Consider the following 27,947-nt stretch of genomic DNA (forward strand, 5'->3'; position numbering starts at 1 on the left):
GCAAGGCCAAGGCTCAGCGCTGGCGTCGGGGGCGTGTTAGCCCCCGGCTGCCCCGGGTCCTTGTATAAAATAACTGAAAATCAGCATTATGGGGGTGGATGGCTGCTCTCACCTACATAGTGCTAGCAGGGCTGTGGGGTGGCCTGGGGACCCACGCTGCCCCACTCCCACTGGTGCTTTGGGGGTTGTCCACATTGGGGGGCTGCTTCTGCGTTCTTGGGTTTGGGGGTTCAGCCCCCTGGAGTTGCTGTAGACAGGGCGAGGGGGGTCCCGCAGGAGGGAGGGGGGCTTTAAACACTTGGTCCTTTAATCGTTACTTCCGCAGCCCAAGAGGTGCTGGCAGATCACCCCCACTCAGGGGGGTCCAAAATGACCCTCAAGGAGGGGTTTGGACCAAAGTGCAGCTTTTCCTTGGTGGCGGAGGTGAGTGAGGAGAGGTACACCCTGACAGCATGCGCCCACAGAGGGTCCTGCTCAGCCTTTGGTGTGGGGAGCCCTCCCTGTGACATCCCACCTCTGCATCCCACCCCCTTCCTCACGTGCTGCCTCCCACCTCCACATCCCCCTTTTCACATCCTGTACCCCATATCCCCCCAGGCCTACCAAAGCCCCCAGGCCCATGGCACTGGGTGTCACCAGGCTGGGCATTGTGACCAGCCTGTGGCGGTGGGGTGGGAAGCGATGCCCCACGAGTTGGCCATGGTGCTCGCAGCCACATCCAGCATCATTTCTGGACCAGAGACCTGGTAAGCAGATGTCTGCCTGGCAACAGGTGACGGAGGTGTCGGCAGCCAATGGGGCTTTTTTCTGCTGCTCCCCCCCCCCGCCCCGGGGGTGGCAGGGTAGGGTGGGGGCCTGGGGGGGTATTTCCAGCGACAGCACTCGGGGCACACATTGCTCATCAGGGTGCCGACAGCAGAGCCATGGCCGAGGAGCAGCGGGACCTCATCTCCGACCACGGCAGCAGCGTGTTCCGTGCCAGGGACACTCAGAGGTGATGGGGGGCATGGGGGTGTGGGGTCAAGGGGGGATGAGGAGGCCAAAGCGGGGATGTGGGGCAGAGGGGGAACAGCACGGCCGTTGCGTGGCCATGGGGTAGAAAGGGATACAGTTGGGCCAAGGAGGTACAGAGTGACTATGGGGCAGAAGGTGGGGGTCATGTTATGGCTATGGGGCACTGTGGAGCTAAGGGGGGCATGATGTGGCTGTAGGGTGGAAGGGGCTGGAGCGTGGCTGTGGGGCAGGCAGGGGCACGGGATGGCTCTGGGGTGGGTGGGTGCATGGGGTGGCTCTGGGGTTGAGGGGGGGGCACTATCTCTGGGGCAGATGGAGGTGTGGCATGGCATGGGTGGATAGGTTTGCAGTGTGGCTGTGGGGCAGATGAGGGCACAGCAACAGGTTCAGGTCATGGCTATGGGGTGGATGGGGCAACAGCATGGCTATGGGGCAGGCAGGCTCAAGGTGGGGCCATGGGGCAGGCGGGCTGATGATGTGGCTATGGGGCAGGCAGGGACACAACGTTGTCCCAGACGCCAGCCAGCTTTGTAAGGCCACCCCCCATGTCCCAACCAGCCCTCATCTCCCAACTCCCTTGGGGGAGTCCCCAAATATTTCCAGCCAATCAGAAGGCCAGGAGCTCTGGCATCATCAGTCGCCAGGCAGACATCTGGACAGCAGGTCCAGCTCTTGACATAAATGCAGCAGCACCGGCAGCAGGGCAGCACCCATGGGTGCAGGCACCTCATCGGGCAGCAGAGGCAGCTGGCGGCTCCCTGGGGCACCGCTGCACCCCTCCAGTGCCCCGCTCGCCCCGGTGGGGCAGGATCTGGCCTGGGGAGGCTGTGGCAGCATGGCAGGTGGCTGCATGGCGCTGGGCTTTGCCCTGCCTCGGCATCCCAGTGTGATGGCAGCACTGCGCCAGCCACCTGCCCGGCCTGCCTCTGCACTCACGGTGCCCCACACCCTTGCTTTTTGCACAAAACTTTAAAAATTAAGTGTAGTTGGGCATCCCATGGGATATGTCCTCTGCCCTCCAGGACCACCAAGGCTTCAGGTGGCTTCATCATCCTGCAAAACACCCAGAGTGAGGCCGTGCCCCAAAATCCCCTGGCAGCCCGCCTGCCCGCAGCCCCCGTGCGCCCACATGCTCCTCGGGTACCCCTCCCCCGCCTCCCCCGCTCTTGCCCCTGCAGGGGGTTTCGGTTCCCCAATGTGGAGTGACCTTCACGCTGAGATTTCACTTCTGCATGCCCGCGACAGGGGAATTTGCCTTTGGTGCAGCCCCCGCCCAGGGGTTTCGTGGGCACAGTGATCCAGGGTACGTGGTCATCTCCTGCAGCGGCTGAGTTCCCTCTCCGTGTGCTGCACGCAGGTCTGCGTTGGGCAGCAAAGCCGCCCTCTCCACGCTCTCCATCCTGGTGGCACTGCTGATCGCCGGCCAGGCTGTCACCGTCTACTTCGTCTACCAGCAGAACGGGCAGATCAGCAAGCTGACCAAGACCTCCCAGACCCTGCAGCTGGAGGCACTGCAGAGGAAGCTGCCTGCCAGTCAGTAGCACCACGGGCACCGGCACGGGAGGGTTTGGCTGGGGAGGGGGGATGGGTCCTACCCAGACGCCCCCACCCCAGTGCTCCTCACACCACTCCTTCCTCGGCAGGCGCCAAGCCAGCCAAGGGTGCGAAGATAGCCGTAATGAGCATGCCGCTGAGGGGCCCGTCTCTCGATCCCACTGCTGACGTGGTAAGAGATGCCCACCGCTGCTCGGCACTAGCTGCTGCCTGCCCTTGGGGCTCGCTGCCAGCCCTTGCGCTCATGCTGCCCCTTTCCCTTCTCTCTTGAGGCCACGGCTCCTGCCAGCAACAAAACTGAGGATCAAGTGAAGCACCTGCTGCTGGTAAGGTCCCCTGCTCCCCCAACAATCCCTGCCCCCTGTGCTGCGGGAGGCTGTGGGACCCTCTGCTTCCAGCTTGTTGTCTCTCGGCTGGGTCTGGGGTCTCTTGAGTGCTCCGAGCTGTAGGAGCTCGTGGCCTCCTGCAAAGTCCATCTGGCCGATACAAGCAGAGCTTCACCCTCCCCTCAACTCATTTTTCTTGGCCTTGTCTCACTGTGGTGGTCACTGCAGCAAGCAGACCCCAGGAAGAAGTTCCCGGAGCTGAAGTACAGCATGATGGCGGACAACCTGAAGACCCTGAAGACCACCATGACTGATGCAGACTGGAAGGTCAGTGCTTGCTGCTGTCCTACTCTTCCCCTTCCAGGAACACCCCACTTCAGGGAAGCAGTGGGGCATCGCCACCTGGAAAAACAAAGTCCTGCTTGAACCAGGCTTGGGTTGCTCCTGCCTCAAGGAAGGTGGTGGTGCTCACAACCTTCTTTGGCCCAAGCCGGAGCTTGCAGCATGGCTCCCACGTGGTGCACGTGCGCGCACACACACACACCTGCTGGTTAAACATTCTGGTTCCTCCTGTTGCAGTCCTTTGAATCCTGGATGCACAAGTGGCTGCTGTTTGAAATGGCCAAGAACACCAAGCCCAAGGGGCGTAAGACAACCGCAGCAAAGAAAGGTATCGCGGTGGGGGCTGCCGACCTGGGGAGGGTTGGGACTGGATGTTTGGGAGCAATCACCCCCCCCCAAGGAGGTGCCAGCATGGGGCTTCCCAAAGCCAAACCCTCCGTCCCCCGATCATGGACCTCCTTCTTCATTCCATGTGGAATCGTTGGTGGCCTTCAGGACATCACAGAGCCACTGCCTGCAGGGCATCTGGCATGAGCAAATGTCTGAAAAGCTGGAGCACCACTGTCCCTGTCCCGTCCCTGGCTAGCTCAAAAGCTTTAGAAAGGCCACTGGGGTGGGGCTTGTTTGCCTTTTAACTGCTTCTGGATGAGAAGACCCCTCAGAGGCTGCCGGGCAGAAGGGCCTGGGGGGCTCACAGTGTCTCCCCTTTGTTTTTACTGCCCTAGTGCAAACTAAGTGCCAGGCGGAGGCCAGTTCTGGGGGTGTCCAACCGGGTCACTTCCAGCCGCAGTGCGATGAGAACGGCGACTACCTGCCCAAGCAGTGCAATGCCTCCACAGGCTACTGCTGGTGCTCCTACAAAAATGGCACCAGGATCGAGGGCACCGCTACTCGGGAAAAGCTGGACTGCCCTGGTAGGTCACCAGGGAGAATGAGCAGCACGCATGGGTGCTGCCCCCCATTTTGCCTGTGCTTAGGGAAGAGAGCTGCCAGGAGGGTGCCCAAGCTGTAGAGCATCCCTCAGCCCTCTTTGATGCCGGCACGTTAAGGCTGGAGGGGACCCTAAAAACCCCAGCCCTCCTCGGGCAGCTGCAGCTAGAGCAGAGGCATGCAGTCAAACTTTTCTATGGCCACCCCCCGCCGCAGCTCACTGGGTGGGTGCAGGCTCTGCCCCACTGCCCTGGAAGGGGGGGTCGTGATGGGGTAGCCCCAGGGGTTCAGCACCCATGTCCTGCCCTCCCTCTGCAGATGATGCTGCAGTCACTACCCCTGCTACCACTGTGGAACCGGAGATGACCTTCTCCGGCGCGGAGGCAGTCAAGCTGGCTGTGTAGGAAGGTGAGTCCAAGCAGAGTTATGGGACTGGGAAGGGGAAACCTTAGGGCTGGGGCAGAGGAGGTGGGGGGGCTGGGGGAGGCCAAGGCAGCACCAAAGCACTGCAGGGGAGGTGGAGGTTGTGATGGAGGCACAGCAGAACAGTCTGGGCTTTGGGAAGTCCTGGACCCATCTTAATGACTCCCTCCTCTTTCCCCTAAAACAGCCTAATAGAAGAGGATGCCAGCTGTTGCCTGTCCTGTCTTCAGCATCCCAGCTCAAATTTCTTTTTCTCTATTTCATTTCTGCTCTTACATTGCTTTTCCAAGGCAATTAGATTAGCAGCGGGCACCCCTGCACACCCCTGTCCCTAGAGGTATCGACTGTGCCCCCCTGCTGTAAGGCACCAGATGGGGCTTAGCTGCCACCAGGAGCAGTGCTGGAGACAAAGTGTTCCCCCAGAGAGTAGGTAAAGCAGGCTGGAAAATTATTTCAATGATGTCAGACCCATAAATCCTGTTCCCTTTTGCGCATCAGCATCCCGCAGCACCCAGACAGTGGCACGCACACTAATGCTTTCTTACACTGAATAAACATTAAAAGCAGCAAAACAACCTCCACCAGCTTCTTAACTGACCCCTGTAGCCCGAAGCCCTGTTATTACTAGAGTAGATGGTTGTTGTGCTGAGTTTTGTAGGCAACATGTTCACCTTCTGCCTTCAGGCTGGAGGACAGCTGAAGCAGTGGGTAAGTGTGCAGAGAAGCTGACCCTGGAGTCAAAGGGACTTCTAGTTTTTCTGGATATATCTGATAGTTTCTTTAGAAATGTCTCACAAGCTAATTTCAAATAAACTTTTGAATAAGAAAGCCTTGTAAACAACTCTATTTGCAAGCGCTGCCCTGCCACTAGCATGCAGCTGTCCTTGGTGTAAATGAAATGAATTTTAAGAAAAAAGGGAATTAAAAAATCGGCAAAGACACTAGGACATCTGTGCCCTGACCCAGGATCATACATATTCCTCATCTACCACTTGTTCAATCTCCCAGCACAGCACGGGAGGCTGAAGTCACCTTTAAGTGTATCGCAGCGCTGGGGAGCTGCGCCCTGTACGGGGAGCAGTGTCCCTCCTGCACCCCAGTTGCGCAGGTGCAAGGGGGCAGCCAGAGCCCTCTGCCCTCAACAGCAGAGCCTGCAGCAAGGCTGTACAGCATGGGAGGGAGGAGCACAAGGGGATCCAGTCCCTTTTTTCCTCGCCTCCTAAACCTTTAGGAGGAAGCAAGGAAACCAGGTACAAGCCCAGTACAAGGTGCAGGGTAGCAGCTGCCAGCAAGGCAGCAGGCTGGATCTGCAACAGGGTGATGTCCAAACCTATTCTTGGCTCCTGCCCCTACACAGCACTTTAGTAATTAAAAAAACCCATACAAACCAATCCTAGAAGAACAGCAGCATCTGCTTGTCTCTGGGGAGGAAGCAGAAAGCAACTGATTTTTCCCCAGGGCCTGAAGTGGTCTCTATGAACTGGGTAGACACTGAGCCCTGCCCTGGGCTCAGCCCCAGCATCTACCCTGCCTCAGTCAACTCCCTTCCCTTGAAAGCAGCTGAAGAAAGATCTCACCGTTCTTTTTTTATTTTGTATTCCATAAAAAAAACCCACAAAAAATTATGCCACCTTGGCTGAGAACAGCTGCTGGACACAGCGGTTCAGTGCAATCCAGGGACACAATAGTCACTGCTGTGAGTGTTAGAATAAAAAGTAAACCCAAGAGCTCTCTTCCATAGTAGCAAAAAGACTGACACCACAAATCACAGAAGGTGAAAGAAGAAAAAAAAAAAAAAAAAAAAAGGTAAAAGTTTCTCTTAAAAATATAGCTCTGTGATGAGAAAGATAGAGATGGCTGGGTATCAACTAGGAGGAAAGCAGTTTATGCAAGCTGGCTCCTCTCTGGTCAAACTGCCTCCTTCAGTTCTTGTGCAACAAGTGAGCCATCGGGAGGGACAACAAACACATCTCTGGGCCCGGGCAGGAGGCAGCAGAAAGTTACACTGCTCTGCTCTAAAAGTCATAGTTAAAAGAACTTATAAATTATTATTTAAAAAAAAAAAGTTGGAATTCTCCTGATGAGCTTCCTTTTCCTTTCTTCTGTTTGATCTTCGCCCATAAATCCTTAATCACAGGAATGCGGTACCTTTGGGGAGAGGAGTTAAAAGAGTTAGGGATGGGGAGGAGGATAAACAGCCTTACAGCTGAGCAGAGCAAGGGCAGAGTCATCTGGTCCATTTCCAGGTGTCTACATCACCGTCTAATCCACATTACTTTTCCAAGCTCCCTGTGGTCAGCAGGGACAGACACTGCTTATCTCTGCTGATGACAGAGGACAGCAACGTCCAAGGCTGGACATCCACTTCTCAGCAGCTAAAGAGTTGAGGTCAAACACATCCAAAGAAGTCAGCACACTGCTGCATGACTTTCCTTACAGCACTCCACATCCTGGCCCTCTAATCTAAGGCCAGGCCGACTCAGTGAGCATTTAGAGGACACACTGTTGTCCCAAGAGTGGCTCAGGAGTACCGAATTTGGCCAAGGTTACCGCCGTTCAGAGGTACCAACTGATAGTCCCCACAGGCCATGTACCTTCTCACAATCCTTCAGGCTTGGGTGTTTTCTTCTTCTAAAAAGAAAAGGGTGAAAAATAAATCAGTATCATCTGTACCACAAACATGAAGGACCCAGCAAAGTCACAGGCCACGGATGCGTCTTGGCTACCACCCCTACAGGGACATATTCATTACAAGGAACATCTGACAGTCTCCCTTCTGCCCCGCTTCCTAGCTCTTGGGATGGGAAGCAGTAGCCTGCCAAGCCCTCAAAGGTTCCAGTTTCTGCTGAGAACAACTAGACGAACAGACAGCTGAAGAGCAGCACTTATTCCTTGGGCAGGTTCTCTGGCACCAAAAGGGCCCCTGGGTTTGACTCTTCCAGAGAAAGGGATCTCTTCTGGGGGAGCAATACAGGAACAAGCCCTTCTTCGAGACACCCCAATCCCAAGCAACCAAAGGTCATGGTGTGTCAAGACTAGCCACAATTAACTGCAGCCGCCTCCGTACTACCAGAAAGGCCAGGACATGGCTCTGTTCCTCTCCAGCCTGGCATGCTGCAGAGATGAGCGTAACAACCGCAGCTCAGAACAACTCTCCCCATGGTACCCCTTTCCAGGGTCTTGCACATACCTTCTTCTTCTTGGGAACCTCAACAGAGCCATCTGCTATAGGCTCCCCTTCTGAAGACACCTTTTTGCTCTTCTTCTTTTCTTTTCCAGTCTTTTTTTCTGGGAGAGGGAAAGAAAAGTCAGCTAAGAGAGGGACTGGTATTGCTAACCTCTGAGATGGAGCACAGAGTGGTAGGAGCATCTCCAGTAAGTTTTTTTATCATCACATCTGAACCTGAGCAAGCTTTCTAGAACAGTAACTGGATGAGGGCAGAGCCTCACTACAAGGCAGCTGCTCCCAGGGCTTTTTCTCCAGTACCTCTGAGACAGCGTGGTTTGATCCCACCATTCATGCACATATGTGGGCAGAACTACACAGGATCCCCTTCTTTCCACCTCCTGCTGCCCACCCATTTCAAGGAACCGCTTTGCAGCTGGAATAGCTGTGCACATGCCAGAAATCAGAGCAAGGGGAGCTACTAACACAGAATGGACACAAGGTTCAGGTCAGCACAACTGCTCCAAGAAGCTCCAGCTCACCCCCGTGCAACAGCCCACAGAGGGGCTGACGGACAAGCCTGCCTCCCAAAATGAAGGGCTGCACCTCTGCGGAACAGAAACCCCAGCAGACCTGGCCCACCCATTCCATCTCCTTTAATAATAAAAAAAAAAAAGTCTACAAGATCCAACACAGAACCAGCTCTGATTTGCAAATGCAGTCTACGCTGCAAATTAAAAACTGCCTTTGCATTAGGGCAGCAAACAGACCCTTACAGAGAGGCACGCAGACAAGAGGGGCAGGAAACACCCTTAACTGGGAGCAACGAGCAGGAGGCTGGTACCATCCTCCTCTTTTCTCCAGGGGTTTAAAAGCAGCAGTAACAGCCCTGAGTCATATCTCCTGAATGAGCTGCTCGCCATGCTGCAGCACAGACACTGATCAGGCGGGGTCAGGAAGGGGCACTGTCGCTCCCCAGGTAACAGTGGTGGCTGACACTTCAGGTGACAACACAGATTTCAAGGCTGGTCTCTTTAAAAGAGGCTGGCAGCAGGGGCAGCGTTCAGGAAGCTCTGACTAACACGAAGCCCCACACATGTGAAGGCTGGGCTTCCTCTGCCATGCCCATAGCATGTCAGAGACCTCTGCCAGCCACATTGCACCTTAGCTCTCTGCTAGCACGTGTTGTGTTGGCCACAGAGGAGCCAGGGCAGCCAGCTGGGCTAGCAGAGCTGTTCTGCACTGCAGACAGAGCGGGGTACCATGCAGAGCGCAGTGGGCAGAACAGAGGCCTCGTAGCTTACAACCACCAAGACCTCTCTCAAGCCCAGAACAGGGGGGCAAAGAAGCCTTAGGAGGTTCAGTGCAGCCTCACCTCAACCCTTTGCCAGCCCTCAGCTAGACAGCTGCTTCCAGCCAGGACAGAAGAAAGTTCTGGAGGGACAGGTCATGCCAAAGATGATGAATGGGGGCACCAGCTTGCTCTGCAAGCAGCAAGAATCAGTGTAAGTATTAACACAGTTCCCACTGTGCCAGATGAAGGACAAAGGGGTAGGAGAGCCCAGCTTGCATCCTGGAGACTGCAGAAAAACACTGAAGTGGGGTGTTACAAATCTGGCATTGGCTTTGGGTGGGCCAAGGAGGAGGCAGCCAAGCATGAAGCTAACAGGAAAGCAGGTGCTACTTTCAAGGCCCTGCACCAGAGTCTGAATGTGCCATCAGCTGCAAGAACCTACTGCAAATGTAGCCCCAAGTGAGGGATACTTACTTTTAGCCGATTTTTTCTTTTCCTTGCTGCCTGGCAGCTTCTCCAGGTCACCAGCTTTCTTCTTTTTCTTTTTGGGTACTTCTTCATTAGCCTGCGCTTTCCACTTCTTCTTGGGCTGCCCAACAGCCTCATCCTCTTCTGGCAGTTTCCGTTTCTGAGATGTTTTCTGCTTCTTGTTCTCTTTGTCTTTGCTCTTAGATGCTTTCACAGCCTTATCTTCTGTGGAGGAAGGTTTCTTCTTTTCCTTCTTTTCTTTTTTCTCCTTTTTCTTCTTCTTCACTTCCAACCCTTCCGGTGTTTGCACTGCAGGAACTCTGGCAGTAGTGACCTCTGTTTTGCTTCCTGAGCTTGGCTCCTCTGACTGTGAGATGGACAACAGTGCATGTGATGCTGGGGTCACTTGTACCCCTTTTGCCCCAACATCATTCTCTTTCACAGCCAGGGCTTTGACTGGGGAAGGTTTGAGGCTGTCATGACCTGGCTCCGTTTTTCCGGCCACCTTCTCTTTGTTGGAGGCTCCTGTGGCTTCCTGCCCTGGAGCAGGGTTGTTTTCTGTAAAAACAGGGATGAGAGAGAGAAGACAGCTCAGGCAGCATTCATTACACAGACTACAGAGTTACTGGAGGATGGAAATATGTCTTTAGAGAGGAGCATCCAGTTCTCCTCCCAAAAGCAAAGCCCGCTGGCTATCCCTACTACAGCAGAACCAGAGAAAGATGCCTCAGCCTGAGATCAAGTATCTGATGACAACAGCCACAACAGCTTTGGCTGTTTGACTAGAGGAAACTGTCGCACAAGATGGGTGAGCACAGATAGAACAGTCCTTCCCCCGAACACCACCCCCAGGAGGTCAAGGACTTCCCAAGGTGGAGGGGGTATCCACAGCACCACCACTGTTAACAGTCACCAATGTATCCTGGTTTTGGCTTGGACAGAGTTAATTTTCTTCTCAGTAGCTGGTACAATGCTGTGTTCTGGGTTTAGTATGAGAATAATGTTGATAACACACTGATGTTTTTAGCTGTTGCCAAGCAATGCTTATACTAAGTCAAGGGCTTTTCAGTTGTTTAGGCCCTGCCAGCAAGAAGGCTGGAGGGCACAAGGAACTGGGAGAGGACACAGCCAGGACAGCTGATCTGAACGAGTCAAAGGAATATTCCATACCACAGAACATCATGCTGAGTGTATAAACTAGAGGGGGTTGGCTGGGCCGGCAATCACTGCTTGGGGACTGGCTCAGCATCGCTCAGCGGGTGGCAAGCCCTGTACTGTTTATCACCCACTGGGGTTTTTTTCCTTTTGGATTTTATTCCTCCTTCCCTCTCTCCTTTTCATTACAATTATTATTATTATTATTTTTGCATTTCATTTGATTTCAATTATTAAATTGTTGCTACCTCAACCCACAAGTTTTACCTTTTTGCCAATTTTCCTCCCCATCCCACCAGTGGGAGAGTGAGTGAGCAGCTACATCATGCTTAGTGGCTGGCTGGGGTTAAGGCACAACACAATGAATGGCTTACCCGCTCAGCACCTGGGCCTTCTTGAGCCTACGTATAGTTCAGACCTCCTCAACAGCCCTCTGCACAACTTAAATGATGCACCCAAGAGACCCATTTGAGCCTCTAGAGCAGGCCAGAGCTCGCAGCCAGACCAGAGCTCATCTGAAGGTGCCAGGATCACACCAGAGCAGAAGCAGCTTCCAGCTCCGAGTTTTACAATTTGCCAACAAACTAGGACAACAGGGAAATAGCAGGACATGTAATTTCTCCATAGGTCTTCCCACTTGCTTCCCCTCTCTGCCCTCCAGACGTGCTACAGAGCCCAGAAAGACTCAAGGGGAGGCCTGAATACCAGCACCGTATAGATGTTCTTCAGCAGTTCAACCTTCTGTAAAAGCCATCACTACCACAGCACACCAATGCAGTGTGCATCAGTTTCAGGGAGAGCCTTACCTGCTCCCATTAATTGCATTAATTATTGCAGTTAAAGCAGAACCTGGAAAAGGCCAAGATACAGAGCACAGAGCCTTGCAAGCCAGCCAGCACAGGAGGGGTGTTCCAGGAGAGGGCTGTGTCATGGCTGAGGGAAGCCAGCAGAAGGCAGCAGCACTCCATGCCGCTGGGGCTCTGCGGTGGAGACACACTGGGGAAGAGGGCCCTGTCCCAGTGTCACCCTCTCATGCCAGCAGAGATTTGCTCCTGGGCAAAGCAGACTTCCAACCTTGTCAAAGGAGACCCACCTGCTTTGTGGTTTGCAGCCACCTGGTCGATGTCTGTGTCAGAGTCGCTGCTGTCGCTGCTGGAGCTGTTGGCTGGGGCTGCTTGCGCGGAGGCCTGGGTGAGGGAGTTTGCAGCAGTCATGGCTGCTTTCCCTTGCCTGGCTTTGCCTACAGACTCGGGAGGAACCGTCTTTGGTGCCTGGGGTGCTGCTGGAGGTTTGGAGAGGCCCATATAGCCTGTCAGGAGGGACTGAAACAGCACAGAGATACTGAGGATCCACAGCAGAGCAGCCTCCCACAGCCAGACGCACAGATCTGTCTCTGCTGCTATTGCCCCCATCCTCCAAGTGAAGGGCCCACCTTTGGCCACCCACGGAGTGACCCTATACAGCTCAGCCAGCCCTGCAGAGAGGCCACAGCTGCCAGGACCAGCACAGGGAGACACTAGGTGAGCTGACAGCCACAAGAACTGATGGCCAGAGGTTCTCCTCTTTGTTCTCGCCCAGTAAAGCAGGCTTGGGTTAGGCTCCTGGCCATTAGCATGCACCCAAGCACAGCTAATGCACTGCAGATGTGCTGCACGCCCTGCACGTTACTTACAAAGGGAATTTAATGGCTTGGACACAGATTATGTTACAAATAAAACTGGGGAAAAAATCCTGCTGCTGTTGGCACTGTGCACCAGTTCTCCTGGTTTAACCCTTGCAAGGCACCACCTCCTTGCATCCCTTTTCCTGAGGAAGGCACCATGAGCCCTGGACACAAGGCTCAGTTGCCTGGGGAGGCATTCCAGGTTCAAAAGCCTCTCTCTGCCCCCACTAAAAGGCCCTGCTCACAGCACTGCACAGGGGGCCCCCCACTTCTGTGCTGGCAAACCCACTCAGCACTCTGTTTGCTACGCCTGAGAACTCAGTCCTCTCTGTCCTACTTAGGAGCTAATTGCAAGACCTGAGAGGATCCCAGACTGCTCAGGCACTATACCTGCGACATTGCCTTCTCCTCACTGGACTCCAAGGAGGAGCTGTGGGCTGGCTGGGTCCCTCCTGGTTTCTGCAGTGAGCCTGCTGGAGGAGAAGAATTCATCCCATTAAACTCATCACTGCTGCCTGGGACTGAGCTCACTCACCCAGCCACCACCAAAAGGCCTTCTGCCTTCAAAGAAAGGGGAGTGCTCTGCCAAGTGGGAAAGGAGGAATCCCTCTCCAAACACCATGTTAAAGTGACACACCTCCCATGGCGTAACAAAATGCTGTCCCCACCCTGGCTTGGCCAGCAGCACTGAGAAGATCTTTTTGGGAGAACTGACCAGGTTTGGGGGGCTGCTTGGGCATCTCCTCGTCGCTGCTGTCTGAGGAACTGCTACTGCCCGAGGTCTCCTCTGCCTGGGTGGGCAGGGCAGCCTGGCTCAGCTGGGCATCCTGCGCTGGCTGCAGGCCTGGCTTCCTTGACTTTGCAGTGTGACTTCCCAGAAGTGAAGCAGCCTGCGGGGTGGCAGTATTAGCTGGAGAAGCTTTTCCCACAGGAACAGTTTGCTTTAGGCAAGGAAGAGTGGGGACCTAGGGTGAGGAAGACAAAGTGCATCTGAAAGGAACATGCCCATGAACTATACAAAGCAGCTCAGAGCAGAAGAGCTTGGACCACCTCAGCCTTTCTTCAGCCGTACTGCTTCAGTCTGTGTCAAGGTTAGCCCAAGAACTTCTCAAACAGGGCACAGAAATCCCATCTCCCCCTGGCCCACAGATGAAGCAGGCATCTGTGGCCAAGCAGAGAACTCCTAACTGTACAGAGCACTGCCATCATAAAAGAAGGAAGAAACCAGCCTGCTAGCTGGGAGGCAGGAACAAGACAGGCACAAGAGCTACCCTCTGCTCAACTGCCTCTCCTTATGGTGCAGTAACAGTGGTTAAAATAGAGCAGCCCCCGTCCCCCCTCTTCCACGACCATGCTTCCTCAGCTGGGGACACTGCACCAGTCTCAAATTCCAGAAGACCCACTGGCCCACTCTCCCCAGGGAAGCTCCCCACTTTAGTCTCCTCCATCATTACCTCTTCTGCCAGCGCATCACTTTTCAAGTTCTCAGACACTCTGCTAACTGGAGGGACAGCAGGCGCTTTTATCCCCTTCCCCAAAGGCAGTGTGGCATTAGCCTTGGCAGTCACTGTGCTCAAAACCTTGGCTGCTTTGACGTTCTGCTGGGACAGACTCTAAAACAAATGAGAAATAAAATTAGGATACAGCACAACTCGGAAGGAAGAGAGACAGAAGCATACACCAATTCACCACTAACTCCTGAGCCCTTCCATCATTTTCAGCACAGCACAAAGGATGAGATTATTTTTTTCCCCCCTTACAGGCCAGCTCTGTCTCCTCGGAGCCTAAAGCATTAGCTCAGCGCCCCAAAGGCATACATCCTGAGGGCAGGCAGGCAAAATGTGATGTGCTTGCAGGCTGAGAGATTCCTGTCCACTGCAGCACCAGCAAGACTGCAGTTGCAAACCCTACTTTGCAAAGCAGGCACTTGGACTGCAGGGTGTCTCCTACACTATAAAAATCACACGTTGAGAGTTAATTGGCGCACAGATAAAGCAAAGACACCAACCACAGGGCAAATCTGCCTTCAGGTCCACAAGTAAGCCACAGATTAGAGAGCAAATTAACAAGAAGCAATTTTATTGCCTCACATTTGGAACCTCCCATCAAACTAAATGTAAAGAGGGGTTAAAAATAGAAGAGCCAGGGTCATGGAAATTCAGACACTGACATCAGGTCCAAGACACAAATGCCAGCAGAGGAGGGAGCAAGACCAATGTAGTGCTCAGCCTCCTGGTTTGTGTTACAAACGAGGCTACGTGAGCAGCCCTCCCTCTCCAGATCTCTGACAAGCTGGGCCTTTGTGGGCTGACATTTCTCTCACACATCTGGCCTTCAGAAAGGAAGGCAACGTTCCACCATGCAGAGTCGCTGATCTGACGTGAGAGCTCAGCCGTCTTGCACAAAGCTCGTTACAGCAACTGCATTATTTTATACAATCTTAGTACTATAAACGTGCTTTAATCAAGGGCTGCTCAGGCTGCCTGCCTGCCACGTGGGGGGAGACAGCCTTTCCGCTGGCCACAGCATCAGGCCAACATGGGGAAGAGTTTCCTTGAGTGCACGTAATTCCCTTCTCCCAGCAAGGGTGCTGGCCAGACAGGGGATGCGTATGTGCAGGACAAGAAGTACACTTGGCCACTAAGCCCTGGGTTCAGCACAGAGCCAAGCCATCACCATGTAGGAACGGTAGCCACATTCCTCAATCAACGTTTCTCCATGTGGTTTCTCTCTCGGGCTCAGCAGCAACACCCGAGCCAGCTTCACAGAGAGGCAACTCAGGCCCTAGGGAGCTCAGCCACAGCCCTATGGGACTTGGCACGGAGACACAAAGAGCAGTGAGCAGACTCAAGGTGAGAGAGCTGGGATTGACTCCATGACACTCAGCAGCGCCTTCGGCACAGATACGGGGCCACCTCCCTTCTCCAAGGCAGGGGTCTGGCCCCACTAGCTTAAAAGAAGCAAGACTACTGTGCTACCCTTCAGGGCAGATCCATCCAGCCTCCCAAGGACTGTGGAAGGGGAGTCCAGAGAGCTCCAGCTGCACCCAGGGGTTTGGGAGAAACCAGGGGGTGGGTTGCCTTGGAGGCACCCAGCTCATGAAAAGACTCTGCCTGCAAGAATTTTGCAGTCTAACTCCCTCGAGTAGGCCAGAGGGGACAGAGTCCCAGAGGAGGTCTGGGCTCATACATCTATTCATGTTCCTGCCAGAACATTCACATGCTCCACTGCTCTCACACACTGCAAGCTTGCTGTGGCAGAGATGTGTACCCAGAGCCAGGGTCAGCGAGACCCAGGGACACTGCTGCCAAGAAAACCTGGTCCAGCTAATGGGAGGGCTCCTCTCTGCACTGCTCATCACCCACCCAACTACCACCTCACAAGTCCTGAGACCTCCTAAGCATGCAGGACTAAAAGCATCCACGGTCAGTGGCTCCTTACCTGAGAAGGGGGGACTATTTCCTCCTCTGAATCTGACTCCTGGCTGGAATCATCGCTGCTGTCCACTGGTGGAGGGGCTGGGGCTGGAGCTGGTGCCGTCTTCACATTTGTTGACTGGGGTACAGCATTGGTTTCCACTGCAGGAAAAGCATCAGAGATTGTCATAAGAGACTGAGAAAGAGCTGCTCTCCGTGACTGTCCACAGAGCAGGAGCTATGACAACAGGCTGGGCATTTCTATGTACAAGGGAGAGAAGTAAACCCGCAAGGATGCAGGTGAGGGGCCCTGGCCCCTATCAGAAGACTTACCAGCTTGTGGAGGCTCTGTCTGGGCTGCAGGGGACTCCTCTTCACTGTCAGACGAGTCACTGCTCCCACTTTCTGAGGCTTGGGTTTTCAAGATGCTTCCCACTGCTTTTTCAGGCGGCCTAGCTTTGGCAGCCTGGCTCGGGTTGGGAAGAGGCCCAGGCTGTTCTGTTAACCTCTTAACAAAGAAACACAAGCCCAGAAATGTGGTATTAATACAGGTGTTGTTTAGGAGTTTAAGTGCAGTTTCAGCTCAAGCTGGGTTTTGTTTTAACCTAACACAGCTGTTACTAACACTCACTCCAACCTTGGCGTGTCAAGATTGGAAGGGGCTTCAGTTACTGCCTGGATTGAGCTGCTGAAGACACATACCACTGCATTTAGCAATATGCTTCTGACAGGAAGCCCGAGTGTGTTTTACAAGAGCCTGCAGAGATAACAATGCTCATAAGCTCATAACAGCAATTCCTTATTGAGCCCAAGACACTGGCTGGACAGGAAGAAGCACTGCAACCCCAAGACACCCATTTCAAGTAAGCCTCTTATTTAAGCATGACCTCCCTGCAGCCTTGGGGAATCAGCAGGAGCTGGGAAACCTCGTGCCAAAACACTTGTAAGATTCAGAGACAATACCAGATCCTAGAGCTGCTGGAGAGCTCAACACAGGGGCTGAAACAAGCGTTTGGGAACACAGAAGGCAGACAAAGACAAGATTGGGACCCACCTTGGAAACTGATCTGTCAACAAGTCTCAGAATTTAGAAATCTCCAGACAACAAAAAACCCTGCAACTCATTTGGACTGTGCCTTTCTACAGCATGTGCCAACACTGTGATGTCCCAGGACAGGCCACAAGCCACTGGCACAAGCAACTGGTGTATCAGCACTAGGAAGCCACAGTTCTCACAGCACCAGATACACAACTGCCAGGTGAGACTATCTCTTCCCTGCCCCTCCCCCTGCTTGGGCCAAGGGATGCAGATAACCCCTCCAACACACTGCTGAAGGCTTGTGGTGGCGGAAGGAGAGCTTGCCGAGAGATCTGGTAACTTTGCCACCCGCAGATATTCTCCAGGCTCGCAGTGCTCTGCACCTACTCAGTTTACTCTACTCATCGCTCATCTCCAGGCTGCTCTGCCAAAGAGTACATCACGCTCGCCAGGGCAGGCAGACCGCATCCAACCTGCATGTGACAGCAGCCTGCCCCAGGGCTCCATCTCCAGGTCTCCCACAAGAAGGTGAGAGAGATTCCTGCCTGGCTATGCAGCCCCTGTCATACCCCTCTCCCAACCCCGCCACGCTGCTAACACAGTGATACCCTCCCACCCCACGGCAGTGGACCAGGAAGACTTCAGCAGTGCCACCTCTCCTGGGGGCTGCTCCTGGCCGGGAACCGAAAGCACCAGCCTAGCAGCCTCCCAGGGAAACGGATCTTACCATGCTTCCTGGCACTGCCCCACCAAGGGCTGCCACTGGGCCAGTGTTTATCATCTCCAAGCCAAACACTAAACAGACAACAGCATCTGCATGTTTATTCCATTACAGAACAGCTCTTCAAAGAAGCCAAGCACATTTTGACTCTGCTTAGAGAAACAGAAACCTCCACAAGCACTTGGAGAGGGGGGATTGCAAGCCTCACTTGTCTGTTTTGTTTTGATACCAGTGAGTCACTATCTCCCCAGGAGAGAGGCCAGATTTGCAACGCTGAAGAGAGAACTACTTGAAGCAGACACAAGAATTCACACACTTTACTCGAACGTGCTAGCTCTGCTCCCAAGCACTGCTGTGCAAGCAAAGAGTCTACTGAGATCAGGCCCCACTCGCTCATTTTTAAGACCTTCATAGCAATGGGACTGGCTTCTCTCCCTACTCAGATGCACAGCATGAGGACTGCTTTGTTTCCTAACTTAGCAAGAGATTGGGAAAGAGCTGCCACACAGAGGCATCTTGACACAGAAAGAACTTAACTACATTCACAGAGAAACCACCACAAGCTTTACAGAGCCTTGGGACTCCTCAGATCTTCCTGGGAAAAGGCCAAGATCCCTCCACCCACCTCACCTTGGTCACTGCCAGATGCCTGACAGCCGCCATGTCCTATGGTGTGGCCCCAGGTGGGATCCAGCCAGCAGCAAGGCTGAGTTACACTTGGGGAGCAGGGTAACACAGGCAGAGAGCTTCTGACAACTTAAAGAGTCATAGGTACCAAAGTAACTCAGAAGGGAGGGAAATAATTCAAGAGGAAATTATCTTTCCTGCTCCCTCTCCAGCCCCCAAACCCAGAGCTGCCTGCACCTCGGTACAAGTGTAATGACTCAGCTCCCGCACAACCCACTGCCGCTCTGCTGAGACCATTTGCATCATGCAGCACTGCATGACAAGGGGGGGAAACAACGCTGAGCCACGTGCGCTGAGCGTGTTGTAACAATCACACTCCGTAGCTGCCTGTGCACTGCAGAAGCACTGCCAGCGTATCAAGACTGGGACCAGTATCTCAGCTGTGTCACGACACAGCAAAGGTACAAATGAAACCTGCAAGGGAGTGGGGACAAGGTTCAGGGAGGGAAAGGGATCCTCCATCTCTTGGAAGATTTGGCTTCTCACCACCAGGGCCTGTGGTCAGAGATAAAAACTTGCAGGCACAACTTTTACCAGTCCAGCCTGCACAGGTTTTCCTGGGATGCACAAGGAAGACACATGTTCCCAACACACGCAGGTGCATCTCATACCCAGTCCTGGTAAGCAGAAGCCAAAGCCTGTCCATAAAGGGCTTCAGTGCCATCTTTGGCCCAAAACATCCAGGAAAGAGGAAACAGCAGAATTAGCAGTTCCAAAAGAAAAGTAGCTCATAGCATCTTCAAGGTCAATCCAGACTGTCCCCCATCACCATCCTTCATCCCCAAAATATGCAAACACCTTGTCAACTTCTTTGACTAAATATTCCTGAGTCTTCAGGGGTAAACATACCAATTAAGCAGTTCAATTTAGGCATGATGTTCATTTTAATTGTGCTAATCCACCCCCACAGGGAAAGATGAAGCAGCTTCCAACGCTCTGTTCTGTTTGGATCTTGCACAGAAGCCAGAGGAAGTTGCAGGATACAGTAACTCAGTGGTTAGCATATGCCCAAGTAGCAGATGGTGAGGATGAGCTAAGAAGAGTTTGACTGGGAGGACAGGACTGTGGACAACAGCTGAGCCTAATGGTTTATCTTCAGGCTTCACTCGTGGTCTCTGCCTGTAGGCTACTAACACGGGAAGAAACAGCCTGTTTGGCAAAAATAGAGCTCCCTCGATGACAAGCTCTTTCTTGCTTACTGTGGCTGTTGAGGGGTAATCGCCAGTTTGCAAGAGGAAAGATGCTGAAGTGGTTAAATAGCCACCAGCAAGACAGCTACCTGTTGCTGCCAGCTTCTAATCAACGCTGGCCAGCGGGAAACAAACCTACCCCGGCACATCCTTCACCTATAACCCTGCTGCAATGAATGAGTCTCGATAGTTCTACAGTGGGACTCTGTGGCACAGCTATCAGAATAGCTGCTCCCGCCGCCCAGAGCTGAATCTTCACATATAGTCACGCAGGAAGAGAGCAGCACAGAGCCAACTGTTGGAGATGCGTCCCCCTCCACCCACCTTAGCAGACCAAGGCTATAAAGACAAAAACGCAGAGCCTCTCTGGCTCTTGCCTGTCAATAGTGAAAGGACGTGTTGACAAAGAGCCTCCTTGGCAAGGACACGTGAGGCTCTGCCCCCGGCTTCCCTTCTTCCCTTGCAGATAATAGCTGCCATCTCCAAAACACTGCTTTCAGGGCACTTTCTGAAAGGCCCTGCAGCTTAATGCAAATGGTGTCACACAATATGTTTAAGGATGCTCACAGGAAGGGATTTGTTTCCCTTCAAGTTCAGCCACCTAAGCCTGAGTTCACGGTCCTTCTGTCAAGAGAGGTCTAAACAAACCCTCACAGAAGAGCCAAGACCAAGCTACCTGTGAACTGCACACCAGGCCCACTCCAGAGGGGCAAGGCAGGCATGGGGTGAAACAGTTGGTATCAGAGAGGTTACCCACCATCCTCCTCTGGTACAGCTAGGTGAGAAGAGCTGGGCTGTATTTGTCTCCAAGTAGAAAGAAAGATCTTCCTCTCTAAGAGACTGAGATGCAACATACTACATGCTGCTGCTGTTCAAGGAGATCAGTAGTAGCATTTAAGGGCTAAACAATTGTCTTGCATATCCCATTTCCTGGCACTGAGCTGAATGTGCCATCACTTACCTTCTGGCTTACGGGCACAGGGAGATCCTCCTCTTCACTGCTCAAGGAGTCAGAGCTCTCCTCTGACTTCATACCTTCAGCAGGCTTCACGGGAGCAGTAGTCTTTCCCGGTGTGGTTTTGGCCTGCTTTGGCACTGTTGGTTTTGGTGCTGGAAGTGTTTTTGCTGGAGCTACTTTGCCAGAGGGTGATGCTGCTGGTGTAGGTTTCACTCGGGGTGGGATGGCCTGGGGGGTTTTTGGAGGTGGCTTTGTCTGGACAAGACAAGAACAGCATAAAACAAGGCAAATCCCTCAGCAGTGTAATTCATTTGCTCAGACTATAATCAAGGGAAGAGATTTCAGAGCCCCCTGGGAAAGGCAAATGCTGGAGGAAGATTAGCAGCTAGCAGGACACAAGGCATCCTTTCATCTAGCTGTGTGGGGATAGTCTCCCAAGATGAGAAAGCAGGACCAGACGTTCTTCATCAGCCTGCTGATACTACCAGTCCCCTCCAGTGAAGTACACTGCAGCATTTTGTACTCTCCACAGCAGGGAAGCTAAGCTGCACTACAGTTCCAACAAATTAGACACTATTTATGGCAATTTATAGCTGAGAGGTAAATTCAACCATGCCAATTTACCCCTTCAGGTGGGAAAAGAATTGCTGGTTTGTTTTTTTTTTTTATTTAAAAGTACTGACAGAAATGTTTAAGAAAGGCACAGTGGCTTGATTAAAGCTCAGAACAAAGAAAGTGAGGTGAGGTGATTTAAACAGCCCATGCCTCTTTCCTCCCACCCCCAAGATGACTTTGCTATATATTACATCTATTTACAAAATTTTCTTTTCGCTGCAATTCCTAGCCCTGGAAAAGCATGCAAAGAGAGACAGTCTCAGATAGATGCACCTGGGTTATTGATGGAAGTTCCTCATCTTCGCTGTCTGAGGAGTCACTGCTCTCTGATGTATCATCAGGCTTTGCAGGCCCAGGAACCGTTGTGGATGCGGGTTTGGCTTGGTTTGGTGCCTGCACCACTTGCCTCGGTGCATTCTTCCTGAGGGACACTGGAGCAGCAGGTGCACTTTTCACAGCTGGCTTTACCTGGGAACAGGGGGAACAAAACAGAACAGGAGAACCAGAAAACAACTTTAGAAGAAACCAATTAAGAGCTGTAACTGCGTGGAATCTTTTTTAACAATGCTACCTTGCTAACTTTGACCAGGACAGGCTTGTTCAGATCCACGGGCTGTGGAGTACCTGCAAGAAGCCACTTTCTCCATAAACTGCCTGACTACATCTGTGGAATTGTACACCAATCACCTCCTACAGCTCAAAGGATCTCCCTCAACTTCAGGCACTAGAAGGAACAGGAGTGGAATAGCTGGCAGGGGTTAGCGGGACTCTCAGCCACACAGCACATTTCTCTGGCCTTGGGTTTGGGGACCTTACACACTCAAGAAATGGGGTTTTGTCAGAATACTTTCCTTCAGGGGAAGAGAAGTGATTTTGTAGAGACAAGGAACTTGGGTTGGAAAGGTTACCTGGACTGCTGGAGTTGCAGGTTCCTCCTCAGAGGATGTCTCATCACTTGATTCCTCACTGCTGCTCTCAGCAGCCCCAGCTGCCTGCTTCAGCTCTGAAACACAAACGAGGAGATGCCACAGCTGCTGCCTGCTCTGAGCTCCCAGAGTGTGATGCTAATGCAGCTTTTGAAGTGAGGAAAACAAAACAAGCAGCAAAAAGGGCTAAGGGGATTTGCAGAAAAGAGGGCCTAGCCCTCCTGGAAGCGTCAATAGCCTGCTGGGAACAGCTTCTCCAGACAAATGTTGGCCCACAAGCACCACTCCCCCGGGCGCAGGCAGAGATGGGAAATCCTTCCTGGCCACCTTCTGACCCTATGGGGAGCTGCCCAGCCACACATAGCTCCCTGCAGGGGCATCCAGCCTGGCTGGACCTCCTCTGGAAAAGATCCAAGAGAAGGACCATTTTCAGAGCTTCTATGATCTACTCCTCACATCACCCCCCAACACACACACTTCAAAGCAGTAAAAGATTTCCCTAAAGACTTCAAAAGCCAGAACCAATTGCTTTGCAATTGGGAATAAAGAGAAGATGCTGCAGTGCCTTTTCAAACAGCTGAAAGCATCTGCAGTATTAACACTGCATCTCCTCCAGAAAGGCTATGCTGTTATCTCCAACCCTGTAGTGCTAGGTGCTGCCAGACATCTTAGCACAGAATCTGCTGCCTGAAATGGGAGCAAGCATGCTGGATTCATCCCACAGAGCTCTGGAGCTGGCTGCTTTGCAGTGTTCTCACAGCCTCCCCAAGGAACAAGCGTCACCAAGCTTTCCAGCAAGGGAGCTGAAAGGAACATGCTGAAGGCATGGCTCAGACCTGATTCGCAGCAAAGCTGGAGCACACATGCATTTACCACACCCCGAAGGCTCCTTACCCACTTTGGGGGCTGGGGCCTTTGCAGTCGGCATCTCTTTTTCTTCCTCGCTCTCTGACGAGGAGCTGCTGCTGCTGCTGCTGCTGCTTTCTGGTGCTTTGGTCATTACCGGTGCTTTGCTTTGACCTACTTTGGCCACGGCTGTTGCAGTTTGTCTGGGCTTCCCAGGACTGGGCAGTTTCTGCCCAGCCTTGGCTGGAGCTGCAGACACAGCTGGCACATTGGGCTGCTGCTTATTTGAGACCACAGTTCTGTTTGCAGCAGGCAGCACTGCTGTTTTGCCTGCTGGGGCAGCCGGTTTGTTAGGAGAACGCAAGGAGTTAGCAGCTTTGCCAGTCACCACAGCTGGTGTCACCTACAGGAAACAAAATAAATTAGAAGCTTACAGACAGATGAGGGACTAAACTGGACGCAACATACCTTAAACAGCAATCCAGCAGCTGGGCAAGCCATAGAGCTCTTTAGGGAAGCACTTGGGGGACAGATATCTAAGAGAAGGCTTATGCCAGCATAGGAGGGTTATTTAAATATTAATGCCACCCCAGGCCACAATTCTACACATGCCAGTCTGGGACAGTCCTGGCCTCAAGAGTACTATCAATCTTCAAACGCAAGGAAAGAACTGCCTTACCGTAACTGCACCTTTTCCAGCTGGTGTCTCATCTTCTGACGAGGAATCATCACCTTCAGTGCTTTCTACGTTCACTACTGAGTTTGTGGCCAGAGAGAGGCTGGCTGCTGCACAAAAGAGAGCCAAAGAGAAATCATGTGAGCGCACCTCACATCAAGATGGCCTCTGGTTTGCAGAAAGGCTTCAACAGGCAGGGTAAGGTCCCTTCTCCACAGCCACCCCAACACCACCACTGCTGCCCTTGTGACAGGCAAGTGCTTTGCTCCTCTACCCCACTCTTCTCCCCACCACCAAGGCAAAGAACCTGGCAAGATCTGCATGTTTCCAAGGGCCGGTCTACAGCAGAGAGACTGACCCAAAATTTATAAGACACATAGATTTTTGTTAGACTACGCAAGCCAATGCCTGCTACATCAGCTGCACTAGGGATTTATCCCCACCTCAGACAGAAGGCACTGGCTTTCCAGACGAACTAACAAGTCCTTCCTTCATCCATGAAACAGGCCTGTCTTTTCTGGCCCAGCACCCACCTGGGACCAACTAGAAGGTGCTCCACAGTGAGCAGCGTTAGGTTCCCAAGGCTTCATCCAAGCAACACCCATCCCTCCCCAATGAATTGTAACCGTTTTTTTTTTAGCTTCAGCAGGTATTTATGTTCCTCAGAAACTCCACATGAGAAGGGGGTGCTAAATTAGTTGTCTTACTTTTCTGAGAGCACAAGGGAATAGCCATCACTTTACAAGCATTTTCTTTAGCCAAGCAAGTCAGGCTGCTCTTACAAAAGCCTCCAGTCCTACTCTGTCCACACCAGAGAAATGAAAGGCCCTTACCATTCGCAGCTTTTGCCTTCTCCTTCTCATCATCTTCTTTTTCTGAGCTCTCAGAGCTGCTCACAGGATCAGGAACTCTGATCTTTTCTGGGATGGCTGCCTCCTCATCACTCACCTTTCTTCTCCTGGAATTCGATGGAGTTCTGAGGTAACAGAATTTGTGTCAAAATGGGGGAAAAAGTATCTTGGACAAATTGGAATACAATTATTAATCCACTCTCAAGTCAGGCTCTAGCCTAAGGACATGCAGTGTCATTGCCCTACAGCTCCTAAGGGGGTGGGAGAAATGCTTCTCTAACCTGCAAGGGACATCTCCACTCCTCCTCATGACTCCCAAGGGCAGTATATCCCTGCAATACTCGAGAAGATACTGAACACAGACTTTTTTTTCCCCTGTGTCCTAGGCAGACTCTTTCTCACTTTAGCAGAAAACTTAAAAGTGCGTATGGTCAGGCTGGTGTTCACTATGGAGCAAAGGCATCCTACAGAACAAATTCCATCTCCAGGAGGCAGCTATAGCCAGACAGTCAACAACTGCAGTCCCAGGGTTAAGGCAGTGATCCCCAAACAGATCCTGGTATTCCACAAGGCCAAAAGTAAATCTAAAGGCTGCAAAAGCCATTTGAACTTGGGCTCACAGGCCAAATGGACAGAAAAGTCAGATTGCAAAGAGATTTAAGAAAGGAATTGGCTGGACCTATAGATGATGTGTTGAAACAAGGGAAGAGGCCACACATGAGCATTAAACACTTAAGCTGTTCAATTGGGTTAAAACATTAAGCTGGAGAAAGAGGTCTCCAGGCTCCAAATCCTATCTGTGCCAGAAGAGATGATGTGGCTAAAGTTATCTTTAATGTACCTGTGTTTTCACTTGAAATACTTTTGCTTTATTCCGAGGATAACATTGGCTGGGCACACATCTGTGTGATTCATACATGCAATACTTATGAGCCCTGAGACACACAATTACTGGCGATAAAACCCCTCACTTTTGTGCCAGTTAAGCTTATTTTATGTGTTCATCTGATTTAAAAATAAGATTAGTTTAACAATTTGTCCAGCAAAGATTGTGCTTACTATTAGTGTTTGAGTAACACAGCTGTAACAGCAAGTTTTTTGCAAGCAGGCTAAGCTGAAAGCACATTTGCTATTACAGAGTTCTGTTAACTACCCTGATAACCCTTTTAATAAAATAATATGGCAAACCACACAGGCAACTATGATGCTGCAACACTTTTCTGATTCAGTAGTAGTTGACAGCACAACACAGATCACTGTAAGAATTTGTTGAGTGACATGGGGCTCAGGGGTACTATGTAGGGGAAAACAGCACTGCCTGCAGGCACTGGGGCTCTGGCCGCTTCTGGGGCTGAGCAGGTCCAACTTCTCCCTGCCCCCAGGCAACCTTCCATCCCCTTCCGGCATCCTCCAAGAGTAAATGCAGCCCTGGAGGGAGGCCACTCTTCATTAACTGCAGATCTCAACTGTTGGGTTCACTTTGGAAGTTTCCGAAGGAAGGAGGGCACGTAGGACAGCCTCACTCAGATGGGCAAGAGCCGCTGCGCAGTGAGGAAAGACACGTTCAGGCCAAAAGCCTATGAAGCAGTAAGACCGAAAGAGTCACAGCTCAACCACATGAGAGCACTCCAGCCAGGCAGGGCACCTTCTGGATAAAGCTACGGGTCAATACATCCCTCATGTTGACTCCAAACCAGGCATAACTTGAGAGGAACAGGAATAAATGGCATACTTCTGGGGTGGGGCGACAGAAACAGAAGGGTGATGCCACAGAAAGGAATTAAACTGATTCAAGGACACTGTTGCCCCCCCAGGCTTTAAAAGCAATAGTGTCTGGAAGGGTTTGCTGTAGCACCCAGGATAACTAGTGCAGAGAAAGGTCATCATCAATACCCAGGAGAGCAATAAATTGTTAGAGGGAGGAACTGCAAGCCTATTTCTATACCTCTACACCCTCACCTAGATCCAGTCTTTGTCCTGCTCAAGTAAGAAAATGATGGAGACACAAGAGCAAGAATCAGGGTAGCACCAAGGCATGAGGCACTCTAGCAGAAGACACCTTTGAAACAAACACTCACTTCCTGAGGCTGCTGGCACGGCCACACTGAGGAGCATCTTCACTCTAGCACTCCTCACACAGGCACAGAAGCCCAGCTCCACTGATTTCCCGATAACCCAGCTCTGTAGCTGTCACCAGGCCTCTCTGCAGCGAGTGCTGCACTCCAGCATCAAACCAAAGCGAGCTGTGCACACTGTGGTGGGTGCAAACGTCATTGCACCCCACAGATGGGAAAGCTCCATGCTGCAGACCTTCACGTGGGAAGGCATTGGGGCCGAACATGTAAGGGCTTGAAAGGACAGGCTGAAACCAAGAGACTTCCTCTGAGTCAGAAGATACAGATCTCTGCCAAAGATTAATTCCCTGTAAGAGCCTTGGTATTTCAGCATCTGCTCAAATTCTCTCTTCTTGGGTCAATACTCCTGAAAAACACGTGGCTTTAAAAAGAAAGTGAAACAGAACTGGGGAAAAGACTTTTTCCAGTGAAGCATGACCCTGAGCCCCACAATACTCCAGTACTAAACCCAACCGGCAAGAACAGCATCGGCTGCGCAAAACTAGAGTAACAGCTTATCTCCAAGCTCTGGAAATTTTAAACCAAAGTAATCTTTAACATCTGAAACGAATCGGTCTGAAACCAGAGGCTAAGAGGAAAGTCTGCTGAGCAGTTATCATCGGAAATACGCTGACAACAGGAAATTCTAGCAAATAAAGATCACACGTGCCATGCAGCCTGGATGTTAACACAGTCTGGAATCTATTTGATAGTCATTTCCCCCATCGACTTACTTTTCCCAGTGGGTAAAGATGTCCTCGAGAGAGGTCGCAAGGGAAGGGAGCAATTTCTGTGAAAGCAGAGGGAACACGAGTCAGACCTCGGCCCCGTTTCAAGATTTGACCACCAAACAAGTGGAGACGGCACAGTCCCTGCCAGAAATGCCCAGGAAAGCGGGAACGTGCCCCTCCCGCACACAGGCTCCCAGCGAAGCCCCCGCTGCACCCAGGGCCGCGTCCTCCCCTCGGCGGCCCCGGCGCGGCTCCCGCCGCAGCAGCACGTGTTCGGAGGCAGCTGCTCCCCGGCTACGGGACGCCTTTGCCCGGCGGCCGACCTCAGCCCTTCTCCCGCGGCACCGGGGGAAACCCCTCCGGGCCGGGCCAGGCCAGCCCGTGGGGTGCAGCGCGGAGCCACGGGCCCACGGCGGGCTCGGCACCCAGTGACGGAGCACAGGCGGCCTGGGCCCTCCGGCCCCGCCGAGGCCCGAGCTCCGAGTACGGCCTCCCGAGACCCCGCCACCCGCCCCCCCGCCCGGGCCTTGCTGCCCGTTACCTGCCCGGTCTGCGCCTGCAGCTCGCGGGCCGCCCGAGCGTAGCCGCCGCGCAGCAGGTGCTGGTGGATGAGGGCGAGCAGCTCCCGCCCCCCGCGGCCGTCCACCGCCATGGCGGGCCCGCTCGGCGCAGCCTGGGGGCGCCGCTTGCTGCGCGGAGAGACGTCACTTCCGCTTCCGCCGCGCGGCCCTCTGGGAAATGTAGTGCGGGGCGGCGTGGTGACCTCGTGGTGGGCCGTGCCTGGGCCCGGGATCCGTTACACCCTCCCCGGTGGGAAACGGGGGCGAAGAGAGAGGCAGCGA

At 52.8% G+C, this 27,947-nt stretch overlaps 2 protein-coding genes across 5 annotated transcripts; one reads left to right on the top strand and one right to left on the bottom strand.

Annotated features, from left to right (window-relative positions):
• Nucleotides 1-845: 845 nt before the first annotated feature.
• Nucleotides 846-5,417, top strand: CD74 (CD74 molecule). Its single transcript, XM_055719468.1, has 9 exons — nucleotides 846-994; nucleotides 2,372-2,547; nucleotides 2,658-2,737; nucleotides 2,841-2,894; nucleotides 3,123-3,221; nucleotides 3,474-3,564; nucleotides 3,962-4,150; nucleotides 4,485-4,574; nucleotides 4,777-5,417. Exons 1-8 carry the CDS (start codon nucleotides 924-926, stop codon nucleotides 4,568-4,570), a joined length of 846 nt encoding a protein of 281 aa, XP_055575443.1. The 5' UTR covers nucleotides 846-923; the 3' UTR covers nucleotides 4,571-4,574; nucleotides 4,777-5,417.
• TCOF1 (treacle ribosome biogenesis factor 1) lies at nucleotides 4,848-27,798 on the bottom strand. 4 transcript variants are annotated; one of them, XM_055719466.1, is made up of 18 exons: nucleotides 27,647-27,798; nucleotides 27,109-27,164; nucleotides 24,243-24,385; nucleotides 23,413-23,519; nucleotides 22,782-23,136; nucleotides 21,870-21,964; nucleotides 21,235-21,429; nucleotides 20,350-20,601; nucleotides 16,085-16,259; nucleotides 15,777-15,913; nucleotides 13,790-13,948; nucleotides 13,051-13,225; nucleotides 12,726-12,808; nucleotides 11,766-11,994; nucleotides 9,524-10,075; nucleotides 7,780-7,877; nucleotides 7,184-7,220; nucleotides 4,848-6,737 (listed from the first exon to the last, which is right to left on the bottom strand). In XM_055719466.1, exons 1-17 carry the CDS (start codon nucleotides 27,755-27,757, stop codon nucleotides 7,188-7,190), a joined length of 2,955 nt encoding a protein of 984 aa, XP_055575441.1. In that variant the 5' UTR covers nucleotides 27,758-27,798; the 3' UTR covers nucleotides 4,848-6,737; nucleotides 7,184-7,187. The 4 variants fall into 4 exon arrangements, with proteins under 4 accessions (XP_055575441.1, XP_055575439.1, XP_055575438.1 ...); XM_055719464.1 differs by having other exon boundaries at nucleotides 12,726-12,805; nucleotides 13,051-13,300; XM_055719463.1 differs by having other exon boundaries at nucleotides 13,051-13,300.
• Between the last annotated feature and the right edge of the window lie 149 nt (nucleotides 27,799-27,947).

The sequence above is a fragment of the Falco cherrug genome, chromosome 8, assembly GCF_023634085.1.
Source record: "Falco cherrug isolate bFalChe1 chromosome 8, bFalChe1.pri, whole genome shotgun sequence".
Lineage (NCBI taxonomy): Eukaryota > Metazoa > Chordata > Aves > Falconiformes > Falconidae > Falco > Falco cherrug.

Excerpts from the sequence above, each read along its gene's own strand:
- CD74 (XM_055719468.1), top strand. The coding sequence starts at position 924 with ATGGCCGAGGAGCAGCGGGACCTCATCTCCGACCACGGCAGCAGCGTG. Across the intron at positions 2,548-2,657 it reads GCAGAGGAAGCTGCCTGCCA|GCGCCAAGCCAGCCAAGGGT; the intron begins GTCAGTAGCACC and ends CTTCCTCGGCAG. Across the intron at positions 3,565-3,961 it reads GACAACCGCAGCAAAGAAAG|TGCAAACTAAGTGCCAGGCG; the intron begins GTATCGCGGTGG and ends TTACTGCCCTAG.
- TCOF1 (XM_055719463.1), bottom strand. The coding sequence starts at position 27,757 with ATGGCGGTGGACGGCCGCGGGGGGCGGGAGCTGCTCGCCCTCATCCAC. Across the intron at positions 27,165-27,646 it reads TGCAGGCGCAGACCGGGCAG|AAATTGCTCCCTTCCCTTGC; the intron begins GTAACGGGCAGC and ends CTGCTTTCACAG. Across the intron at positions 15,914-16,084 it reads GACAGAGCCTCCACAAGCTG|TGGAAACCAATGCTGTACCC; the intron begins GTAAGTCTTCTG and ends CTTTTCCTGCAG.